General features: G+C 38.9%; 1 protein-coding gene across 1 annotated transcript in view; it reads left to right on the forward strand.

The window, feature by feature from the left end:
• s100z (S100 calcium binding protein Z) overlaps positions 1 to 10,209 on the forward strand; it is a 32,635-nt gene extending 22,426 nt beyond the window's left edge. Inside the window, exons 2-4 of the mRNA XM_076284926.1 lie at positions 1,137 to 1,290; positions 1,478 to 1,651; positions 9,811 to 10,209. Coding sequence (XP_076141041.1) covers positions 1,511 to 1,651; positions 9,811 to 9,969 — 300 coding nt within the window. The 5' untranslated portion in view covers positions 1,137 to 1,290; positions 1,478 to 1,510 and the 3' untranslated portion in view covers positions 9,970 to 10,209. The remainder of the gene's footprint in view (positions 1 to 1,136; positions 1,291 to 1,477; positions 1,652 to 9,810) is intronic.
• Positions 10,210 to 26,256: the final 16,047 nt, after the last annotated feature.

Consider the following 26,256-nt stretch of genomic DNA (forward strand, 5'->3'; position numbering starts at 1 on the left):
ATTGATCAAGATTCCATTTATAAAAGAATTAAAAGGGGAAATACCCAAGGGGAGTGGATTTTTATATACAGTATATATATGATAATGTTTACTGTTATTGTTGAATTTGACATATGTTTTTAAGTCAAGTTGGATACAAGCATATGTCAAAAACCGTAACCATATTTCCACTGTAACATTCAAAGTTATTTTTAATTAGTTGTCCCTTGAGAGTTTAGCAGAGTGTTCCATTGTATTAAATTTAACATAAAAGTACTGAATAATGATTTTATGAGATTTGATTTGGTTAACCCTGTTGATCACCAACAAGATCTGTTATTTGAACTATAAGATCATGTGAAAATGGTATTGTATAAACAAATGGCAGTAAGTTGAGAAGCTACAAACACATAATAATGCTATTTCATACTTTGTGCACAGAGGATTAGTTATTGATGTGCCTTTAAATAGCCTGGTGTGTTTTTAGAGAACTGCCATATTCTCAATAAATTAACCAAACAAAGAGGGAAAATGTTCTGTCTCCTTGCCAGAAAGACATTATCCAAGAGTACATTTATTTTTCAGTAGCTTATTGGGGAAATGCCTAAAAGGGGCAGAAGGGAAACATTTCATCATTTTAACATGCAAAGGTAGTCCACTGGGTGTGGAAAAGTCAAGTGGGACGACAGAAAAACAACTGATCTATTCTTTCTCTTCCCAATTCAAAGGATATGCATGGTATAAGCTAAATTAATCGAGTGTATAATGAAAGACAACATATTTGAAATAAAATACCCACATGTATGCAGAACAATCAGATAATATTTTCTTCAGAGGTTTTTGAAAGACAAATTAAACTTCTATTTATGTATAGGTAAGTGAATGAGGTATATAGCTGCAGGTATATAGCTGCACTGATTAAGTCAGATAACAGATAGATATTGTATGCATGGCAAAGATTTAGACTACTGTCTGGTACTACTTACTTCTCTTTAAGCCAATTTGATATTTCCACATTAACTGCTTCACATTTGAACACCATGTTTAAAGGGTCTGAATAGGATTTTCCTTTAGGACAACAAGTTATCATTTGGTATCAGGGCATTTGCATATGTGTATTGTGACCTAACATTACAGCCATCTGTTTTCCATCACAGGTTTATGCATCTATAATATTGCCATGACAATCTCACTGGGGAAATTAATTAAAACTACAGACAGGTGCAAGGTTTACTCCTATCATATATCTGCACATAAACAACTCTCCACTGAGGCCTCTTGCCTTACACTTCTTCAGGCTACACTCACCTGGTAAGACCCATCTGCTGTCCCTTTCTCTGACTAAAGAGCAAATTTCATCAGCAGAGGCTCAGAAATGTGATGTTGATCTTCCTTTAACATTAAGTCAGTATGAAAATGAATGCAACAAATATGACTAATGCTGATGGATCGTTTTTATAATATGTCAGTTAATTTCTGCTGTTGACTTATGCCTCAGTTATATCTGCTGCCTGGAGTTGAACTACTCACTATGCCGAGCAAGCTAGAGGGTGCCATGGATGCTCTTATAACTGTCTTTCACAACTACTCTGGAAACGAAGGTGACAAGAATAAGCTTAACAAGGGTGAACTTAAAGAGCTGTTAAACAGTGAGCTGACTGATTTCTTACGGGTAAGTTTTTTCATTGTTGTTTTGTTCAAACAAATATCATTGTGTTATCCAAAAGAGGTTAAACTAAGAGTTTTTTATTGCACATATTTGTTGCAGCCTTTCAATGTTTCTAATCCATTAAATGTATATTTTATATCCTATGAAAATCTTAAAATGTTTTGAATATCTTGCCTTATTATATCTATGCCTTATTACTGAATAATAACAGGTTAGAAAAAGTGTTTGGAAGATGTACATGGTTAATAGATTTACTTTTCTTGAGTGTGTATGTAATTGTGTAAATGGTCTGTATTAAGCATCATTGCATATTTATTATGTCTTTATTGAATAATTTTGTATATATTTACTTTTTTTGTAAATCCTTATTAAGCCACCAGTTGAACTAATTGTTTCAACAAGGAAGCCAACAAATCAACAAATAGTTCACTCCAAATTATTGTCTAGGTGTAGGTGGTCATAAAATAAATTAGTATCAACATAATAGCCTATTGACTCCCATAAGTCCCAAAGTGTTTGAAATATAATAATCTGAAATGCAATGGCTTTCAATTTGTCATTTTTGCCTAGTATTTAATCGGTAACACTTTATTTGGTAACACTTTATTTTAATGTGTCGCTGTTACAGTGTACCTACCTAATTAGATACAGTGGTACAACCTGTGTAACAACATGTACTATCAGGTACTATCATTGTACTTGCATTATGTATTTGTGGGTACCTACATATAGTTGTTACATTGTAATACTGAGTGCTTTTACAAAACTTTGCCAATCTTTGATACAGTGGAATAAACCTATTAAGTGTACCAGTTAATTACTTACATGTACATATGACATGTATGTTATGTCTTCAATGTCTTGGAACAGGTCTACTAATTCACTACATAGTCAACATGTGAATTAGTAGACCTGTTTCAAGACATCGAAGACACAATATACATGTCATATGAACATGTAAGTAATTAACTGGTACACTTAATAGGTTTATTCCACTGTATCAAAGAGTAACAAGGTTGTAGCAGCACAGCTGTTACATGTACACTGAAGACAATGAGGCCTTGACTGGAGCTAAGAATGGTTTGTATATCAAATCTATCATGACCAGATTTACCCCATCCAGCAGGTCTCAGGTCAGCTCTTTGCCTCTGATGAAAATGTAGGCAAATTGGCAAAGTTTTGTAAAAGCACTCAGTATTACAATGTAACAACTATATGTAGGTACCCACAAATACATAATGCAAGTACAATGATAGTACATGTTGTTACACAGATTGTACCACTGTACCTAATTAGGTAAGTACACTGTAACAGCGACACATTAAAATAAAGTGTTATTGTTAATACTTAATAAATGATGCAATAATATGTTTAATATATGGATACATATTTTATAAACCACTTCCTAATACTATAATTCAAGTCAAGTCAAGTCAGTTTTATTTGTATAGCGCATTTAACATGCACAGAGTGCAACCCAAAGCGCTCCACATATAAGACATTGTCATTGACACATAGACTAACAAAGACAATAGCGGACGGAGCGGCGTAGTCGCCAGCTTACCCGTGACACCAAGACATAGAACTACATTTAAGAAATAACAAACGCAAAAGATGCCGGACGGAGCGGCGTAGTCGCCAGCGTACCTGTGACACCAAGACATAAAAGACAGACAACAAACAAATTAATAAAAAAAAAAATAAAAAAAAATATATATATAGCCGCAAGCGGCAATGGCGGGCCCGAGCACCTGCGGGCCGCAACCCGTGACATGTCGGAATCCAACAAAGCACCGACGTGGTGCGTTTGTGAAATGTACATATTTGATGCGTGTGCTATTTGTTTTTGTATTTTATTTTCGGCCACATGTACTTGCTTGGCCAGGTGGGGGCGCAAATCAAGGCAGGCCCATTGGGTGTCATCATAATCATAATATATATTAACCTGAGAAATTTCAGACCATTCATTTTAAGCAAAGAACATTTCTGATACACTTTTTGGTTAGATGGTGGTGCTATGTTAGGCATGGAAATTACACATGTGAATATCATCACAATAATGATATCCAAAATATTTGTAAACTTTCAGATCAATCACTTAAGGCATTGTCCATTTCTGGCACATTTCCTGCTGGACCAGGTGGTGGCGCTATGCCAAACAGGTCCATTGGGTGTCTGGATATCATCATAATCATAATATCTATTAACCTGAGAAGTTTCAGACCATTCATTAAAAGCATAGAGCATTTCTGCCATATTTCCTGTTTGGCCAGATGGTGGCGCTATGCTAGGCCTGTGAATTACGCATGTGAATATCATCACAATAATGATATCCAATATTTTATAAAGTTTCAGATCAATCACTTTAGGCATTTTCCATTTCTGGCACATTTCCTGCTTGGCCAGGTGGTGGCGCTATGCCAGGCAGGCCCATTGGGTGTCTGGATATCATCATAATCATGATATCTATTAACCTGAGAAGTTTCAGACCATTCATTCAATGCACTGTGATTTATGACACATTTCCTGTTTTATGTGGTGAGATATTAAAATCATGACATATTACAACATATCAAAAATCCCTTCACAATTTAACATCAGCGACATGTTGGCATCATATTGGCCAAATTTCACATGAATCTGACAAACCGTCTAGGAGGAGTATGTTAAAATTGATCATGTGACATCAGTGTAATTGTCATTCTTTCTGTTGCCAGGTGGTGGCGCTATGCCAAATATGTGTTATGGGCATGTGCATATCATCACTCCCATGATATTCAAAGACCTGTGAAATTTAAAACATTTCAAGCCATGCATGGTGAATTAAGACACATTTATTGTTTATGTGGAAGGGTATTAAAATTCATAGTTTCGCCATTTCGTCAAATTACAACATATCAAAATAAGCTTCACAATTTAGAATCAGAAGCATATTGGCATCATGTACAGGGCTCCAGAGTGCGACCAATTTGGTCGCATATTCGACCTAATTTTTCAGAAGTGCGACTAAAAAAAATCGGAGGTCGCACCGGTGCGACCAGCTATTCGAGAGAGGAAAAAGTGTCCGCATTGAAACTCTACCTTTGCATCAACAGCGGCGCTCGGGGAGCAGTGAGGGCTTAGGTGCCTTGCTCAAGGGCACTTCAGCCGTGGCCCACTGGTCGGGGCTCGAACCGGCAACCCTCCGGTTACAAGTCCAGAGTGCTAACCAGTAGGCCACGGCTGCCCACAAGATGATCTACAAGATAATTAATTACGATAATTATTTCGTAATTATGAGATATGTCATAATTATGAGATAACCTGATTATTTATTTTTTTGTGATGTGAATGCAATGCGCCACCGTACGTCATAGAAATGATCTATGCTGAAAAAAAATCTTTTACAATTAGTTCTATTTTTGGCTACAAAATGAGTTTTTTAAAATGAGTAAAATGAGTTACTTTGCCTGGACTATAGGGACACACATCGTTCTACAAGCACATTGGTCAAAGGAAAGTGAGCTACAACTTCATTCACAAACAGAGCAAATAATTCAAATCGAGCATATGGCCTACAAGTTAGAAAAACCTATTCGTTGGGACAACCAAACAGCAGTGTAAGCAAATCCTTATTGTTAGGCCTAGGCCTATCGCAAATTGTAACATAAGCTCATTGGTTTCTTTTTTCTTTTCTTTCCCTTGTTCGCATGTGGGGTAGTGAAGCGATAATGCATTTAAAGCAATGTTCACGTCATGTGAGCCAGAGCCGATATGGCCAGAGCTGCTTGCTCTGTAAAGGTATTTCTGTCCCACCCAAATTGCGTTAAAATTGTGTGGGTTTTTTTTTAAATCCTGGAGGTGAAATCTCCCTCATCCCAGAATTTTTAAAAAGCTTGAAACACCTCTATGTGTAGGGTAGCCACCGTTCTTTTTCTTTTTTCTGGGTCACAGCAATCCAGGCATCCTGGCACCAGCACCGTTTTAAAAAGTATTAATTTAGCACCGGTATCAGATAAAACCCAAACAATATGCAACCCTATATACACCAAGTGCAACTGAAATCAAACAACACATGAATTAATGTATGGAAGAATAAGAATAAAGATAAATATCATTTTAGAAAAGGCATAACAAAGGCCATGTACAACTGAGTCTACTGCTGGTATAACAATTACCACTGACTTATAACTAAGCAAAAAACATTTTAATGGAATAGTGAAAATAAGTTAAACTAGATGTACCGCATAGCGGTACAAAATATGACCGCCACTCAGTCCTGTACATCCGTTCCGCGAAAATAAATCACACTTCAATTTGTCTACATCTTTTACTCCATCCCCCACTCTTGAAACTTTTGTGTATGCTTGTTTGGCATGCCTGAGTGTGTGTGTGCGGCTGCACAGAAAGTAGCCTACTGGTGCTGAAAAGGTGAATAGATTGTAGAATAGCCAAAGAAGATGTAGCATTGTTATAAAACCTTTAAAATCTCTAAACAATCACAAGTAGGGCAGTTCATCACAGTTCGTCCATTGCAACTGGAATGATGAAAGGTCACTTACACCTGTAGGCTACATTGTATTTGGGAAAAGCAAAAGGTATCAGCATAATGTTATTTATTTATTTATTTATAAACAAAAACATCTCTGTCAGTTCCATGCCGTTTTCAACAGCTATCAAAAACAAAGGTCATTTTTGGATGGATGGATTTTTTGTGAATGTTTCTTCTTCTACATAAGATTTTAGTCATCTTTAGTTCATGTGATACTTTATTGTCAATGCACAAATTAAGTAACAGTTGTCTGAAACGTTATTGTTAATGCACAAATTAAGTAACAGTAGTCTGAAACGAAATGCTGTTTTACATCTAACCAGTGGTGCAAATAACTGACATGTCCAAATGGGCCTTGATTAAATGCGTCGCTAGACTGTTCATACACATTTTAACGGGCCAAAGTTGAAGAGCTGTTGTCCGTTATTGTTCGTGCAAATATAGGCTGATTCATGTTCCCTTGCATTGTGTAACTGAGGTCCATGGCTAGTCTGGCTTTCACCAGACCAAGCTCAATCTTTTAAGAAATCAAAAAATAAATAGCGGGCAGATCAGGCTGGGTTCACCCAGCCTAGTCCATAGGCACCCGATATTGTTTAATTTTCCGATTGAGATATCCACTCTCTGGCTATTCTAAATGCAAAAATGCATCAGGGAGTTATGACAAAACTGTAACTAACAAACTAGATCCTAATAGAAAGCTGTTAGCTTCCCTAAGCTACAGGTAGGCTTATAAGGTAGGCCTATTTACAACATAAATTGTCAATAGGCTATGCTGGCGACACAAATAAAATCTCCTTTGGAAACCAATGGCTCACGCCTTACAGTATCAAGCGGACTTAAACTGCCATATCGTGGCGAAAAGTTGTAATAAAATTCACGCAGCTCCATGAGTCAAGGAAAGCGCGAATGAAGTAGCCACTTCTAAATGGGACCCACTACACAGTAGCTTAAGGTGTGTTGCTAAAGCAGCCATAATGAAATGAAGGTGTCATTGTTTGGATACTTCACACACACGTGCTTTTTAATTTAACAGACTACAACTACCAAGCTGGAATCAAAGCACATCGATTCCCCTCTCACACCCTGCACGCACTTAAAACAAAATAAACAGGCGTCTCAGTCTCACGCATGTATAGGCAAAACTGTATCAGACCGGTGTAACGTTGGTAAATCTTCCATTGCACAGAATGATTTTTGTAGCACGTGCAACAAATGACAGTCGAAAGATACAATTACAGTGCTGCTATCAATTTGCTTGGTATAACCGCATTTATAGTTTTCTACAAATGCAATCAATCAAATTGGCCTCCATCACTCAACCAACGCTAACGGTAACATTACCTAGGTCCTTATTGATATTATAAGATTAACGTACCTGCAGTAAAAACCAAGCATGTCCGATAAACATCCTCAGATTTATTTCGGCTTCAAGAACATTACATTACATTCGTCCTATCCTTATTAGACGTTCTCTGCGGTAAACTAGTCCTTGTAGGAAGCGTCCATTGTTTTTCCAACCCACTTTTAACTTCCAACAAAATTACGTCTCACTGCAACGATGCGCCATCTAGTGGACAAACGACTACTTATCGGCAATACTGGAAATGCAGCCATGATGTTGATGATGAATATTTATTATGACCGCCGCGCATATATAACCATATAGGTTTAGTCAGATTTTTTTTTTTCTTTTTTTTTTTGTTACTATACACCAACTGGCCTGTAGGTGGCCGGAGACAGTTTTCTGTGAATATCTCGAGAACCGTAGGGCCTAGGAGGTCCACCTTTTTTTGTATGTTGGTCTTAAGGGGGCATGTCAACCCATCCCATTACCACTTATTTCATGTATAGCGCCACCTAGTTAAAAATTAAAAAGCAAAAAATTTGTTGTTTTCATCACAATATCTCTGGCTGACATGGTCAAAACTGCACGAAATTGAAAGTTTAGGATCATTATGATACCCTCCGAATGCATGCCAAGTTTTGTGAACTTTCGTTCATCGTTCATAAAATAATTTATGTGTACATTTAGTGACCGTACACCAACAAGGATTCCCGGGACACTGAAAGACCGGGGTACACAAAACTTGGTGGGCATGTAACCCCACATGGATAGCATGGAACCATCGTTTTTCGTTTTGATCTGTAGCCCCCCCGCTGTACTGGACCCCCCCAAAGGAGGGTAGGGCAGACGGAGTTTTCTGTGAATATCTTGAGAACCGTAGGGCCTAGGATGACCAATTTTTTCCGTATGTTTGCCTCCAGGGGTCATGTTAACCCATTCCATGTGCACACATGTGCATAAACAGATACACACGCACACACATACATTCACAGTAATCATATGTATGACACATACTCCCACAGTAGACATATGTACGCATGCATGCACATGCACAAACACACATACGCAGGCAAACACACAAGCACGCACACAATCACACACACACACACACACATAAAGATAAATGTGTACACGCACACATGCACACAATTCAAGAATTTCTCAGAATTATGAACAGGCAGGGTGGAGGTGGGGTTGTATAAAATGAATTTTACATGCGAAATCTATTAACTAATCATGTTTTGGTACTTGTTGTCTAGCAGATACCAGTGAGAATTGAGTGTGGATAATGCAATTTAGTGAGACAGTTAGAATCATATAGGCCTTTCAGCGTGATTTATTTTGGTGGAAAAAATGTGCTGGACTGGGCGGCGGTCATATTTTGTACCGCTCTGGGGTACATCTAGTTTTGGCTTTCTTTTAATCCTACTGAATTTGTAATTATGTATCGGCCGTTCTAATACCGATAGTATGTGGGTGCCTGTGTGTGTGTGCATGTGTATATGTGTGCACCGCCATCTACAGGCCAATGAGTGTACAGTCACTAAATGTACACATAACCTAATTTTTTTTAGACCCCCCCCATGGATGAAATTCTACGAAACTTGGCATACCCCCAGAGAATGCCAGGTCAATCATACACATAATATTTGGTGCAGTTCTGAACGTCTTAACTGAAGATAAGCAGAATAATATTGCATTTTCATTTTTTACCGGGGGGGTGCAAATCACAAATGAGTGATTATGGGCCAGGTTGATGTGGGCCCTTGAGACCAACATACCATAAAAGATTCTTCATCCTCAGTGCCACGGTTCAGGTAGTTATTTAGGAAAAACTGCTTTTTTTGCGGTTCGGGGGGCCCAGCACGGGGGGGGGAGTCGCCCCCGGGGACGAAACAAAATTTTTCCGTAAAAGTCTAGTGGGGCTACATACCCACCAAATTTCATGTGCCCCGGTGGTTCAGTGTCCCCGGTATCGTTGACCAAAAATTCAGGAAGTAGATGACGGGGAAAAAAAAAAAAAAAAACTTTGAAAATCCCTATATGACCGCTTCGCTAGCTTCGCTAGCGGCGGTCATAATAAATAGTGCAGTGTGAATCATATCATCACAGGCTGATGGGGGAATAGATGGTGGCCATCAATTTAGGCCATCAACGACATGTAGAAGCATGACACCGTGGCCCAACTCTCAGGAGAAACTGAGCCTTTATCCAGTCGGTCTTATACACAAGCGTGCTATAAAAACATTTCTGACCTAAACCATATTCTCTGTTATGTTTCAGTCTCAGAAAGATCCAATGCTGGTGGAGAAGATAATGAATGACTTGGACTCCAACAAAGACAATGAAGTGGACTTCAATGAATTTGTTGTACTTGTAGCAGCACTCACAGTAGCATGTAATGACTTCTTTCAAGAGCAACAGAAAAAGAAGGGCATTTAATGTAACACAAGGTTAAATATTGTAATTACAAATTATTCACATAAACCATCTTATATCTGCCAAAATGTTAACATAAAACATAGAGAACATTTCAGACTTTGTTTAGAATTTGAACACTAAAAACATTTGTGTCATGTTTCCATGTTCTTACATTACCCATTCCTTCTTGCATCACACATTCTTTCATTCATCCACATTTTTCTTACATTTGCATTTATTGTTAAATCTGTAGTTCGATTAATTGCCTTCACAGTTTCTGGTTAAGTGGAAATACTATTCAGTGCTATTAAAGTATAGTTAATTCCGAAAGATTTAATGTTGTTGATTTAGTGAAAACGTGTCTATCCTCGTGTCTTCAGAAGGTGTATAACACCCACCAATGTAATAACTTCCCAGCAACGTAATAAACCACCTACGTAATACAAATCTGCACAAAATCTGCACGTTTTAAACATAATAATCCTGCCAACGTAATAATTGCCCAGATAGCTGGCGGTCCGCTGGCATTCTGCTCATTGGTTCTCTGGCGGTCCGCTGGCGGGTTGCAGACAAATTGCCCAATATTTTTCCACTATTGGTCTAAAGTCTTTTTCATTTGTTCAGTAATACCCCATATCATTTTATTAACTTTTCTTAATATTTGTGACAAGTTAAATTTAAAGAGATGGTGGTCCAACGGCGGACCACAAGTCCACTATCTGCCAATCTGATTTTGCTATATTTGCTATGGTGTTGCCTACTAATTATTACGTTGGTGGGAAGGTTAAAAAAGTTATTACATATAGTTGAACACCTTTAGTGGGGGCCAAGCAGATTACTGTGTAGGATATCATTGTCTTTCTACCTTTAGTTATTGTTATAGAAGATCGGCCTACCGCCGATCTACTGACATGTTCGGCCCTGGAATGAGCTGGTTGACGCGCTAAGCTATTGTTACTGTTAAGAACAGTCCAAGTGTTGTCCTTGCTTCAAAGTGCAATCCATTTATTCCACAATGTAAAAACAGCATGGCAAACGCACCTCCACGGTAGAACGGTCAAAAACCTTTTGCCCTTCCGGGGTCAACACCTAACCACAACAGTAGGCTGCCTACCTATATACGCTCATACCTGATGCACCCCCACAGATACACAGCGACACTGTGCAAGAAAGGGACATGAGACGTCAACCGTAGCAACATATTTGGCTTCTACAATTATTTTCATCACCTTTTTACTGGGGGCCAAGTGAAATTCACCCATTGTTTCTGCCTTCTTTAATTGGAGGCAAAGTAGTAAAGCTGCAGTGTTTCTACTCTGCAGTGTTTCTGATTTATGTTTTGTTAATAAATTGAGGTGTCCCAATATACGGAATTAATGGACAAGGCGGAGGCAGAGCTCCATGATGCCCAGCGGAGTTTCCTCCACCAAGTCCATTAATTCCGTATATTGGGACACCTCGAAGGCCGTCATCTCGCTTATTCCCCAGTTGCCACTCTGTACATAGGCAATAGTCATTCCTTTATAGTACACAAAGAAGACAATCAGTTCAGTTTAAAAATAAACTTATTCAGTTTGTTGTAGGCCTACTTCTTTCTTTGACAGTGACAGTGATAGTGACGGGTAGCTTGTTTAGGGTTGATTCCATTGTTGCGAAGCCTGCTTTCAGGTTAAACCTTTGTTTATTGTGGTTGTTAGTTACCATTGAAAACAGCATTGATATGAAATTGTGATCAACTTTTTTTACCAGATCGACTTCATAGCCACCAGCCAATCGGAGAAGATTGTTTCTTCTCTCTGGGTGATAAATCATATTATATCACTATAATGATATTTGCTATCGATATAATCACTTTCGTTATACTAGAGTGTTAAACTTCTTGGTAACACTTTACAATAAGGGTACACAATTAAGCATTAGTTAAGCATTAGTTAAGCATTAACAAACACTTAATTCATAATTATTAAATGTTTTCAACATTACTTAAGGATTAACAAATATGTTTTTCCTCATTAAAGGCAAGAGACGGCAGGTGAAAACATCGTTTTTACATGCACTGGTCAATTTCGAGATTTTGGGCTAATTTGCTACCTTAGCATGTATTCTTTCTCACTACTACAACAACAAAGTCCAATTTACACATTTAGGTGTTTATCCTTCTAACGTTTCAGGCTCTACCACGACCGTGATACGAAACATATCTCATATACCGTTGGAAAGCTCTGTTTTTTCTGTATGACGTTGTGCAATCCAAATATGGACACTTCCTTTGTATCCGCAACCAATCGCGAAAGTTCAAAGGCGAGTCTAGGCTGAGAACGGAATCTCATTGGCTGTGTTCCAAGGTTGTTTTCTCAAATTGAGTTTTTCTCATTTTCCAGTAGAAACATCTCAGCCTATGTAGCACCTATGTACACCAAACTTTCCAGTTATAATACAGCAGTATTCTGAAGATATTTACAGAGGGATTTGTTAATAAATCATTCCTGGCCTGATTTATGTGACATTTTAATCAATCAAATATGACAAAAATCAAATTTTTAAGGCTATGGAGAGTATATTTTGATTTCCTAGGTAATGAAAGCAGATATTCTGAAATCCCTATGTAATTTTATTTTCATCTTGTGTGTAAACAAAATGAAAAAATAATTTTGTACCTGGCTTTATCATATGTTCAGATCTATCTCTCAAAAATGTATGCAAATCCGTGCATATTTAATGAGATAATGCCTAATTTGCATAATTAAACATTAACATTTTGTTCATACTTGTGTAAGTAATCAACTGAGGAAGTTTCATGATGAAATTTTACCCTATTCACCTGTAGTGTCTCGCCTTAATAGAGTCTTATTTAGACTCTATTAATATTGTCTATCGCCTTAATAGAGTCTTACTTATTAAGAGTAACAAGGTTGTAGCAGCACAGCTGTTACATGTACACTGAAGACAATGAGGCCTTGACTGGAGCTAAGAATGGTTTGTATATCAAATCTATCATGACCAGATTTACCCCATCCAGCAGGTCTCAGGTCAGCTCTTTGCCTCTGATGAAAATGTAGGCAAATTGGCAAAGTTTTGTAAAAGCACTCAGTATTACAATGTAACAACTATATGTAGGTACCCACAAATACATAATGCAAGTACAATGATAGTACCTGATAGTACATGTTGTTACACAGGTTGTACCACTGTACCTAAACAGTGATGCCAGTAACGCGTTACTTAGTAACGCGTTAGTCTATTTTGACCACTTTTTTCAGTAATGAGTAATCTAACCCGCTACAATTTACAAACCAGTAATCAGATTAAAGTTACTTATCTAAGTTACTGTGCGTTACTATTTTTGTCATTTTCCTTAATATAAAAATATATATTCTTTGCTTTCTTCTTGTCTTGGGGATTATTGTCATGTAGGCTATGCTCACGTTTTCAGCATGAGGACAATTCACGTGCACACAAACGTAAACAACAATGGAGGGAGAGAGAGAGAGGTGCACATTTTATCAGTCATTACTTTGAGTTTGTGTCAGCTAACATGACAACATTAAGGTACATTGTACATTCTGTGCTGGCGACAAAGTGCTGTCTGAGCGAGACATCCCAAGTCTCCCGAAGTTTTGGGAGTCTCCCACATATTGATAGCGGCTTCCTGACGCCCACAAATTACATAAAATCTCCCGGAACCTAGAGCGAACAAGAGCACGCAAGCCAGACCGGACTTCAAATCAAAGATTCTAGAATCTTTGCTTCAAATCGCGTGTGCATAGCTTAATGCGCACACAACGGAGAGGGAGAGAGAGAGGAGTGGTGCGTTTGTGCCTGAAGCGCATCCAAGACAGAGAGCATCCTGTTCTGTTTTGCTAAATCAACCAATCAGTTTTCAGTGTAAGTGCTTATATCTCTTTTCTCCCAAACATAATTAATCAGTTCAGTCAGTGTATCTAGGAACAGAAGCGTCATGGCAGCGTCAGTGCCCCTCAAAAAGGAAGATTTAAGACCCATTTCACATCAGACTACACAAAAGTGTACCCAATTGTTTCAAAAGATTAAAACATAATGATAATCTTGCACGCTGCACTGTTTGTAACAGCGACTTTAGCATTGCTCACGGTGGGTTAAATTATTGCAAAAGACTTGTTGAGGTGAGTTTAACAAGTGTAATTTCATTTGCATATTACTCAGGCCTATAGGCTACAAGATTGCTAGTTGCCAAGGCTACATGAAAAAAAATCTACATATTTTACTATAACAATTTCTATCAATAGGCCTTTTTTTATTTGGTGTACTTAGACATTATTGAACAAACATCTGAATTTCAGTATCTAAGTAGGTTAGGTTGGGATGTCTGCTATACATTGCTTATAAAATGCACTTCCAGTATAGTGAGTATTGGCAAAACCGGTTATCATTTTTATGTTGAGGCGTTGGGGGTGTTGTCGGCAGCTGCTGAAAGTAACTAATAAAGTAACTTGTAATCTAACTTAGTTACTTTTAAAATCAAGTAATCAGTAAAGCAACTAAGTTACTTTTTAAAGGAGTAAAACGTTCAGTAATCAGATTACTTTATCAAGGTAACTGTGGCAACACTGTACCTAAATAGGTAGGTACACTGTAACATCGACACATTAAAATAAAGTGTTACCGAACGTCAGAGTGCAAAGTTGAACCATTAGCTAAACTGAGCCAGTAGCAGACAAGATGTGTTGTAAGCTCTTATATTTTCTTTTCTGGGGTGTTTTATGTTAACCTGACTCTCGCCAGATGAATTTCGTTCGGCCTAGCTCCACTCACATCCATCTGGGATCGCTCCATTGGAGAGGTGTTTCAGAAGTCTGGGCCTTATCAAAAATCCTTTCATATGATTGGATAAGCCACTTGTCCGTCATCTATTGACGTGCTACTTCAACCACTCACATCGAAGCCAACCCATGGCGCTGAGAACAGTCTCACAGTCGGTTCTACGCTACGTCACATCTATGAAACTCCCGCCCTGAGTCCTGATTGGCTCTACCATAAAATCTGCAACGTTACGACCCGGCTGGGTCTTCCTCAGGCAAATGTCATTCAGCAGTGGTTCAAGCGTATAAATTGAGTTTATACCTGCTCAGCTGATCATTCATCAGCTGAGCCCATTCACAGTAATTACCAAGGCCTAAGTATAACCTTATCCATCACACATGTGTCATCACATAAGACAATTAGTGATAAAAATACATATACAGTTTACCCACAAAAAACAAAGAAAATAGAAAAAGACCAACACCATGGCTCACAAAGTAATACAATTACATTGTATATTACATTATCCCACAATGACATAATTTGTCACATCAGAGTAATCCCACACACAATATTACATGAATATACAAAAAAGTACATTAGAGAAAAGGCTTTATGTCAAATTCCTCATTTAATCCCCCTGGCGACATTGAGGTAATAAATCCAAAAAGTTTCAGTGCTCTTACCATACCATGTTGTTATGCCACCAATCAGAATGCTCTCTATTCTGCCCTACAAAGGCAAAAGGCAGTAACTGACCAGAATGTCAAACTGAGAAAAATGACTTTAAAGTTTTTTGTTTTGTCTACACAAATGTATTATAGCTAGAGCAATGAAAATCTGGTGAATTGTTGCCCTGATGAAGAAATGTGTGTATGTGAAAAAATTTGTGCTCAAAGTTGACCTTTGACCCTTATTTGTCAGATACTGTACTCTGCCTTTCTATTATGTACAAAAAATAAGGAGTCGTGCAAAGGCAAAAGGCAGTAAGTGACATATAATCAATATTTGCTACCAAAGGCAGAGTATGGTAACTGGCCTTGTGTGTCGAAGAACAAAGCCAAAGAACAGTAACTGCAGTTGCAGCTTTCTGCCATGGTTGCTTGTATGGTTTGGGGAGTTACGGTGAACACAACCCTCTATTTTTTCAAAAAACAGTCAAATTGAGTATAGATATTTATCCACATGATAAAGGAAGTCTTTAACTCATTGAGTGCCAAAAACGTAATATTAAGTTTTTCCTTCCCATGCGTTGAGTGCCAAAAACGTAATATTACGTTTTTAGTTTTTTTAAATTACGAAACTAGACACTCTAACACACCTTATATGTGATTTTGGGAACTCTGTGATGAATGGAAATGAAATATATGACGATCATGAAACTCATGACATCTGGACATTTTATCTGGACATTTTATCATAACTCAGTTGCCGCTTTGGGTCGAATCAGTGACGCATGCACGTCAGGTCAAAACCAGGCCATTTTCGTGGGTCTATCACTAGGTGGCAGTCTCGCCAGGTCTCGCTGATGACTTCCCGGAAGGTTCACACAAGTAAGTAACAGGCAACACTTCATATTTCATGAAAGACGTTATATCTCCATTTCTAGAAAAAAACAGCGATTTTGGTGAAAACTTGCCACTGTTTAGCTTGGGATTTCTCAGGAACAGAGGCGTGTAGAAATACACGGTTTGCACCCACCGAGAGCTTAAAGTCTCACCTTTTAATCGAGCTATTGTATGTGTTCATAGCTATAACACAGAATATGCTGTGGCTGTACAAAAATCATCAACAAGCTAGATTGCTGGCACTCTAGGACAAAGCTCCCGAAAACAGCTTGGCATTCAATGAGTTAATATCCCAAAAATGACAACAACTCATTTTCAACCAAAAATGCAGTTACTGCCTTTTGCCTTTGTAGGGCAGTATTGTGCAGCGGTAAAAGTTGGTCAATATTTTGTAGTCCATGCCAAATTTCTGCAGACGGCGAGAAAAGAAGAGCCGCTATCTAGCTGTCTTTGTGACCACAATATGGTGTGTCCAGCTCAGATCCTCAATGATGTTTATACACAGGAATCTGCAGCTTTTGACTCTCTTCACAGCTGCACTCCTGATGTGAATGGGTGCGTGTTCTTCTCCCTGCAACCGTCTTTAATCCACTATCAGCTCCTTGGTTTTTGTTACATTGAGCAGCAGATTGTTATCCTGACACCAAGATGTCATTGTTGCCACCTCTGCTCTGTAGGCAGACTCATCACCATTCTTGATGCAGCCGATTATGGTGGTGTCATCAGAAAACTTAATGATGGTGTTAGAGCGGTCAGTGGCTGCACAATCATATGTGAACAGTGAGTACAACAGGGGGTTTATCACACAACCCTGTGGAGCACCAGTGCTGTTAGACTGGAGGAGGTGATGTTACCTAGCCGTACTGCCTGTGGCCTGCCTGTTAGGAAGTTTAGTATCCAGCTGCAAATGGAGGGACTGATGTTCAGGTCTTGCAGTTTCATGATGAGCCTAGATGGTACTATGGTGTTGAAGGCGGAGCTGAAGTTGATAAAGAGCATCCGTACGTACGTGTTGTTCTGATCCAAGTAAGAGAGAGCAGTATTCAAGGCCAAAGCTACAGCATCATCTGTAGACCTGTTAGATCTACAGTAAGCAAACTGGAGTGGGTGTAATGCAGTAGACAGACAGGATGTAATGTGGTCTTCAGTGGTGGAATGTGAGAAAGTACAAATACTTCGTTACTGTACTTTAAGTATTTGTACTTTACTGAAGTAGAATCTATAGTGCATACTTTTGACTTTTACTTTGTTACATTTTGCAGTAATTATCAGTACTTTTACTCTGCTACATTTCTACAATGCATCATTCCTTTTTCAGGCCTGACAGCGCTCGCCGAATTTCTGGCGTACCAACGTATCTGCAAGGGAAAAAAATCAGGTTCGCGTTTCCCACACTGGCAACGCGAAACATTTTTTTTTTCCCCGTCATCTACTTTCTGAATTTTTGGTCAACGATACCGTGGACACCGAAACACTAGGGCACATGAAATTTGGTGGGTATGTAGCCCCACTAGACTTTTACGGAACAATTTTGTATGGTCCCCGGGGCCACTGGAAGTGGATATTGTCTCACACATACATACATCAACACGCACATACACATGCACACATACACACACATGCACGCATGCACACACACTCACATCCACAGACACAGACACAACGGCATGGGAGAAAAGAAACAGGGCTTCAGAATGCATTGCTACGTTTCCCCGCGATTATAAAAGTAATGGCTGGCCTATGTAGCCTACTACACAGAAGTAGATGTTCTATATAGCTAACAACTCAGTTAACGCAATGACGTCCTGCCAGTTGCTGCATCTTCTGGTGAGGCTGCCAGAGTGCCAACGAGACTAGAGGTATGACATGACACGGAAACTTCCACATATATTCATTTCTGGCCAGCATCGTTCAACAATCACATTGGACAAGGAAAGTAGGCCTACAACTTAATTTACAAGCAAAGCAAATGCACTGGAAATCGAGCATACAAGTTAGAAAAAGCCTAGCATTCATTTATGTAGGCTCAATGTTGCAGGACATGACATGAGACGGTTGGCTGAGAAAACAGATAGCCTGCTCTGTCGCTCTGCCCGAGTGGATATGCCTAGGCTATTATAGCCTAAATATAGGTCTACCCATAATATAGCCATTGTTTTTAGGTTACATTGTCTGTATGGTGAAGTTATAACCAGACTTCTAGCAATGCAAAGCAGAAGAATCAGCTGCAATGTATTGGAAGACTGCTTTTCAATCCATAGCCACGTAATGCTTATTCTGGCTATGACAAAGTATATTAAATAAAATATAGTTGAATTGGGCTTTTAAAATATGTTTGACTATATGATTAGCTTACAGAAGAGGAGAAAAGCAAATAGGCATAAAGGATACTTTTGTATCCCTTTAAAGGTCCATCAAAAATATAAAAATGTAAGCCTACAAAAAAGTAACTTGTTAGGCCTACTTGAGTAATTTATTAACAAAGTCCTTTTTTACTTTTACTTGAGTACTGTAATGTGTATTCTGTATAAGTTCAAGAACCATTCTTATGCATTTTCGTTCACCTTTATTTTGGGCACAAAATCATTTTGGCTGGTAAAAAAACACTGTGGCAGGTGGATTTCAAAATTCACCTGCCACAGTGGCTGGTGGCCAAAAAAGGTAAATAGGTTTTTCTGCTGTTGATTCGCTCACAGTCCTTGGTGGCCCTGTCAGTGCTTTGTAAAATGTTGCATTAAGACCACAAAAAGTCTCAGAAAGCATCTGAGCTAACGTTCGATTCCCAAACACACACTAGGCCACTTCAATCCTCTATTTTCAAAGGTGTTTCAAGTAAGGAAGAGCATGGCTCAAAGTAAAGAAACTAGGGCTGAGACGACGTAATTGACTACATAAATTCGTCAAAGTGAAATTTCGCCGCATTGTAGATTTATTAACGCACCCGTGATGATCTACATCTCCATTTAACCAAATATTTTAGAACGCACTTTGAGAGATGTATCTAGGGCAGGGCTGTATGTCATACCTGTCAACACTCCCGTTTTTCCCGGGTTCTCACGTATTTCAAGGTCATCTCCCAGCACCCTCCCCTTTTGTTATTTCTCCCGGAAAACTCCCGTAATTTGCATGGCTATCAAACTTCATTTTAAAATCATTGATCCATTCATTTTTTCTATTAGTTTGACATCTCCCAGGTTGCCAGATTGTGTATGAAATACACCCTACACATACACGATTACTTAGTTTCAATTTCAACCGTTTTGTCATAGGGTAAAACCAGGCAACCCAAAACCCAAATAAGGAAGCGGGTGCCGACTGCGCAGCCTGAGTCTCATGGGTCTCGTGGGCAACAAGCGGGCTAGTTGAATGGCCTACTCCAGAACTAGCTATTGTGAAATTGTTGGTAATTTAATTGATTAACACATCACATAAACTGTTATTGAGTGTTGTTGATACACTGAACTTGTGCCCTCGGAACCAAATCTGACAGCAAGCAGGTTGGAGTTTTGGAAGTAGGCTGCAGGCAGGCAGCTGGTGGATACATAACTGGCATGCGTAAGGTAATGGTAAGGTAAAAGCAAACGACCGAAATGCAGTGTTGAAACACGTGTATGAAATGTATTATATATGCAAACACAGATCCGGTATAAACACTGCCCCCCCCCCCTCCCCAGATGTGTACATACAGGTATGCTGTATGTACACATATTTGTTGCACGTGCTACAAAAATCATTCTGTGCGATGGATGATTTACCAACAACGTTACACCGGACAGTTTTGCCTATGACTATACATGCGTGAGACTGTTACGCCTGTGTGTTTGTTTGAAGTGAAATGTATTACGACTTTTCGCCACGAGGTGGCAGCTTAAGTCTGCTTGATACTGTAAGCCAGTGTTTCCCAAACTTTTTTTCTTGGGACCCACACAAAAATGACAGACCATCGCGACCCATTTCACTTCAGATCTAACATGCAACCACCAATATTGTTTTAGGCCACAGGTTCTCAAACTTTTATAGCCCCCCCCCTAATCATTCTACACTGCCATATGTATACATAATAGCGCCTAGGTCTGGCCTACTACCACTACTATTACAGGGGTTGGTGATGCACTGACTCAGTTTCCCACAACTCTGCAATCTCAATTACACATGAAACAATGTTTAATATTTTAAAAGCTATAAAATTCTCGGTCAGTTTTGTACAAACACACAACCTCAGGTTTTCCTCATCCTGCTTTGAACACAGTTGTGTTGCATTTTGAGCACCATCAGCGTGGAAAGTTACCTAAAAGATAACGTTTTAATGCGCATCCGAGAGTTTGGGGATATTCTTGCATTCTACGCAATCGTCACTCTTCAACACAGTAAGCTGTTCCTGTATATCTAAAGAGTGATGTAGGCTACGTTGCGTTGCAGACAAATGGATCCATAACAGCGTTAATTCCGACGTAAACATAGCAAATAACTCAAGTCGTTATAGTGTAGCCTATTCTGGAGGTTTCTTTGGAAAGTTGAATCCGCATTGAATCCGCAAGTTAAACGTTTGCTTGTTTGTAGGCCTTATACTAAGGCTGTGTATTGATGTTGTGACAAGCTATGTTGTTGTAAGAATGTGAAATGAATAAATATCAGAACAAGAGGCTTTTGCGCAATAGCCAAAAGATAATAGAGTTTGCGAGGTGGAAAACAAGAGGAAATAATAGCTTTTAAAAATTGTAGCCTTATATAATGCATTGGTGTGCATTTTAAATCCGAAATAAAAAGGAATGTGAGGAGGCTGCTATTAACTTTAAAGAGTGCATCTACAATCAAAACTATCAGCCTATGACGCAAATTGAATAGCCATGCCCGGTATACGGATGTCTGCGTTAGTTGACAGCATGGTAACTAGATTTTAATCGGTCAACGGAAGCAGCTGTCTATGGCAAGCCGATTGAGCATTTATTCTGATATCTTGATATCAGGCATAATTGTCATGTACATGTAAGCCATTTTTGCTAACTAGTTAACTAGTGAGCCATGTTTGTGTGAACTAGTTAACTAGTGAGGGCCAAAATATGCACACTACTTAACTAGTGGGAGCCAAAAGGCTCACTAGTTAATTAGTTAACACATTTTAGCTTCACTAGTTAACTAATGAGAGCCAGAAATGTCTACTAGTTAACTAGTAAAGGCCAAAATGCATACCAGTCAGCTAGTTGAAGGCTTTTGGGTCTCACTAGTTAACTAGTGACAGCCAAAAATGTGCACATGTTTACTAGTGAAGGCAAAACACATCACTAGTTAACTAATTGCAGTAGGTCAATGTCACTAGTTAACTAGTGAACCATAAATGGCTTACTAGCTAGCTAGGTGATGGCAGTAGGCTCACTAGTTAACTAGTTGATGCATCATTTGTCCAGTGAGGTCATAAATGTATACTAGTAAACTAGTTCAAGACAAAATTCACACTAGTCAACTAGTGGCGCAGAATTCAAATTAGGAGGCGGAGAATTCTGGAAATTGAGGCTTTCTATTGGCTCCCTATGTCCAAATAGAACATGACAACCAATCACAGTACAGAATTTCACGAAATCCCACCCAGAGCATTTGCATGTGGCACACAAGTTAACATGCTGGCCAAAGGAACTCTAGCTAATAAACTAGTGGCTTCAGTGTGACACTTACATGTAAACTAGTGAAGGCAGAACTGCTCACTAGTTAACTAGTGAAGACACAAATGCCCACTAGTTAACTAGTGAGGTCTAAAAAGTGTCACTAGTTTACTGGTGTGCACCAAAACACCCACTAGTGAACTAGTCATGGCAATTTCCATTCGACTAATTAACTAGTGAGGTGCAAAAAGTGTCACTAGTTTACTAGTGTGCCCCAAAATGCCCACTATTTAACTAGTGAAGGCCATTGCAGCCCCACTAGTTAACTAGTGAGATGCCAAACCGCTCACTTGTTAACATGTAAAGGCCAAAATGCCCACTAGTTTACTAGTGAGGGTGTTGTGGGCCTTACTAGTTAACTAGTGGCATGCATATTTTGTTCAGTAGTTAACTAGTTACACCTAAAAACACAAACAAGCTGACCAATTTAAGTCTCACTAGTTTGCATGTGTGGCAGTAAAGCAGCTCACTAGTTAACTAGTGCGCACAAGACACACACTAGTGGCTGTTTTTGGAGCTATCTAGTTCACTAGTAATGCAAAAGGTACTCTTACTAGTTAACTAGTGACACATTGGCCTTCACTAGTTAACTAGTTGACATGTTTGGCCTTACTAGTTTACTAGTAATGGAACGGGACATGCTCAGTAGTTAACTAGTGAGCATATCTGCATTATTAATGCCTTTCACTAGCTTATAGAGGGCATTTTGAGCCTTACATGTTAGCTAGTGAGGACAAAACACTGTCCATAATAAACTAGCAGGAGAAAAATGCCATTCACACTAGTAAACTAGTGGAATTTGAATAAATACACAAACGGCTGGCATTTTGTGCAACTAGTTAACTAGTGGGACGTAACATTGTCCCACTAGTTAACTAGTGTGCAATGTCACACTTGCATGCAAATGAAGAAGGCGGAACAAGGATTTTGATTGGTCCATTTAGGACTCAGAAACCTAGAAAACATGGCTGACTTCGTCCAGGCTGTTCTAAGAGCAAACTTTTATAAACTAAGATCGTTTGAGCATAAAAATATGTTTTGATAATATGTCTAGTGACAAAGTTGTGGTGTATTGCTGTAATCTTCGTTCAGTTAATGTCTACAATCTTTAGTTTTTCAGTTATTAGTCTGAAAATCGCGATAAAACTGGAGGCATTTGTATATGGTTACCTAGCAACAAAACGTTTCAGTAACATGAACATTGATGGTAGCATTGCTGATGTGGTAAGACTAGCTCAAGTGGTTAAGCAGCAGGACATCATGTGGGAGACCAGGGTTCAATTCCTTAGAAGTGCATGAAGTTTTTTTCTTGAGCTTTTAATTACTTTTGAAACCATGTGCAGTTAATGTGTACAATTTTTGTTTTTCAGTTATTAATCAGAAAAGCGTGACTGAATGGATACATTTATGTCTGTGGTTGCCTAGCAACAATAAACAAAGAATAATATTAAAATCGATCCCTTGAATCTTTGGTGTGGATCACTAAGAGCTCACTTGTTAAAGCATGGGGTTTCACTGAAACCATTTTGACAGAATATGAGATACTGCATACTGCAGGCTCTGCTTTACTATCTATACTGATGTACCATTGCAGAGCAGTGTGTCACTTTAGCCACTAGGGGCACCCATCAGGACCTGATCGCAAGGCTATGAACAGTAAATTTACATTTAGACTGGGTGGGATTCTTACATAATACCCAATAGGAGTCTTCTACCCACCCTCTCATTAGAATTTGCATAATATCCGTTTCAGGCACTAGTTAACTAGTGAGCTGCTTCACTGCCACACATGCAAACTAGTGAGACTTCAATTGTTCCACTAGTGAACTAGTGGACAAAAACGGTCAGCTTGTTTGTGTTTTTAGGTGTAACTAGTTAACTAGTGAACAAAATATGCATGCCACTAGTTAACTAGTAAGGCCCACAACACCCTCACTAGTAAACTAGTGGGGCTGAAATGGCCTTCACTAGTTAACTAGTGGGCATTTTGGGGCACACTAGTAAACTAGTGACACTTTTTGCACCTCACTAGTTAACTAGTCGAATGGTATGGAAAGCGGTTTAGGACATTTTTGAGGAGTAAAAAATTGACGTCTGAGCGTCAGACGTGATATTTTTACGTGTGCCACGCGCAAAAACTTTGCGTCTGACGTCAGAAGTAAAAAAATGACGACTGGATGATTTGCTGCAACCACATTCTATATCTACACTTCCTCCCCTTTCCAATGACACCCCACTTGTGAAATTCTATGGTTGAAAATGCCCTTTTTTGCCCCTCTGAAAATACAGTATATATTTTGTGAAATTGCAGAATTTCAACACTAGAACAGCGACTGATGTGCCATGAAGGATTTTGCAAGGGATATTTCACCACATTCTATATCTACACTTCCTCCCCTTTCCAATGACACCCCACTTGTGAAATTCTATGGTAGAAAATGCCCTTTTTTGCCCCTCTGAAAATACAGTATATATTGGTGAAATTGCAGAATTTCAACACTAGAACAGGGACAGATAGCCCATGAAGGATTTTGCAAGGGATATTTCACCACATTCTATATCTATACTTCCCCCCCTTTCCAATGACATCCCACTTGTGAAATTCTATGGTGGAAAATTGGATATTTAGCCCCTCTGAAAATATAATATGTATTTGTGAAATTGCAGAATTTCAGCACTTGAACAGGGACAGATAGCCCATGAAGGATTTTGCAAGGGATATTTCACCACATTCTATATCTACACTTCCTCCCCTTTCCAATGACACCCCACTTGTGAAATTCTATGGTTGAAAATGCCCTTTTTTGCCCCTCTGAAAATACAGTACATATTTTGTGAAATTGCAGAATTTCAACACTAGAACAGCGACTGATGTCCCATGAAGGATTTTGCAAGGGATATTTCACCACATTCTGAAACTACACCTCCTCCCCTTTCCAATGACACCCCACTTGTGAAATTCTATGGTAGAAAATGCCCTTTTTTGCCCCTCTGAAAATACAGTATATATTTGTGAAATTGCAGAATTTCAACACTAGAACAGGGACAGATAGCCCATGAAGGATTTTGCAAGGGATCTTTCACCACATTCTGAAACTACACCTCCTCCCCTTTCCAATGACACCCCACTTGTGAAATTCTATGGTGGAAAATTGGATATTTAGCCCCTCTGAAAATATAATATGTATTTGTGAAATTGCCGAATTTCAGCACTTGAACAGGGACAGATAGCCCATGAAGGATTTTGCAAGGGATATTTCACCACATTCTATATCTACACTTCCTCCCCTTTCCAATGACACCCCACTTGTGAAATTCTATGGTTGAAAATGCCCTTTTTTGCCCCTCTGAAAATACAGTATATATTTGTGAAATTGCAGAATTTCAACACTAGAACAGGGACAGATAGCCCATGAAGGATTTTGCAAGGGATCTTTCACCACATTCTGAAACTACACCTCCTCCCCTTTCCAATGACACCCCACTTGTGAAATTCTATGGTGGAAAATTGGATATTTAGCCCCTCTGAAAATATAATATGTATTTGTGAAATTGCCGAATTTCAGCACTTGAACAGGGACAGATAGCCCATGAAGGATTTTGCAAGGGATATTTCACCACATTCTATATCTACACTTCCTCCCCTTTCCAATGACACCCCACTTGTGAAATTCTATGGTTGAAAATGCCCTTTTTTGCCCCTCTGAAAATACAGTATATATTTTGTGAAATTGCAGAATTTCAACACTAGAACAGCGACTGATGTCCCATGAAGGATTTTGCAAGGGATATTTCACCACATTCTATATCTACACTTCCACCCCTTTCCAATGACACCCCACTTGTGAAATTCTATGGTAGAAAATGCCCTTTTTTGCCCCTCTGAAAATACAGTATATATTGGTGAAATTGCAGAATTTCAACACTAGAACAGGGACAGATAGCCCATGAAGGATTTTGCAAGGGATATTTCACCACATTCTATATCTATACTTCCCCCCCTTTCCAATGACACCCCACTTGTGAAATTCTATAGTGGAAAATTGGATATTTAGCCCCTCTGAAAATATAATATGTATTTGTGAAATTGCAGAATTTCAGCACTTGAACAGGGACAGATAGCCCATGAAGGATTTTGCAAGGGATATTTCACCACATTCTATATCTACACTTCCTCCCCTTTCCAATGACACCCCACTTGTGAAATTCTATGGTTGAAAATGCCCTTTTTTGCCCCTCTGAAAATACAGTACATATTTTGTGAAATTGCAGAATTTCAACACTAGAACAGCGACTGATGTCCC

The sequence above is a fragment of the Alosa pseudoharengus genome, unplaced genomic scaffold, assembly GCF_046254945.1.
Source record: "Alosa pseudoharengus isolate Yale_2024_CS ecotype anadromous, Long Island Sound unplaced genomic scaffold, YU_APseudo_1.1 YU_APseudo_1.1_scf_14, whole genome shotgun sequence".
Taxonomy (NCBI): domain Eukaryota; kingdom Metazoa; phylum Chordata; class Actinopteri; order Clupeiformes; family Clupeidae; genus Alosa; species Alosa pseudoharengus.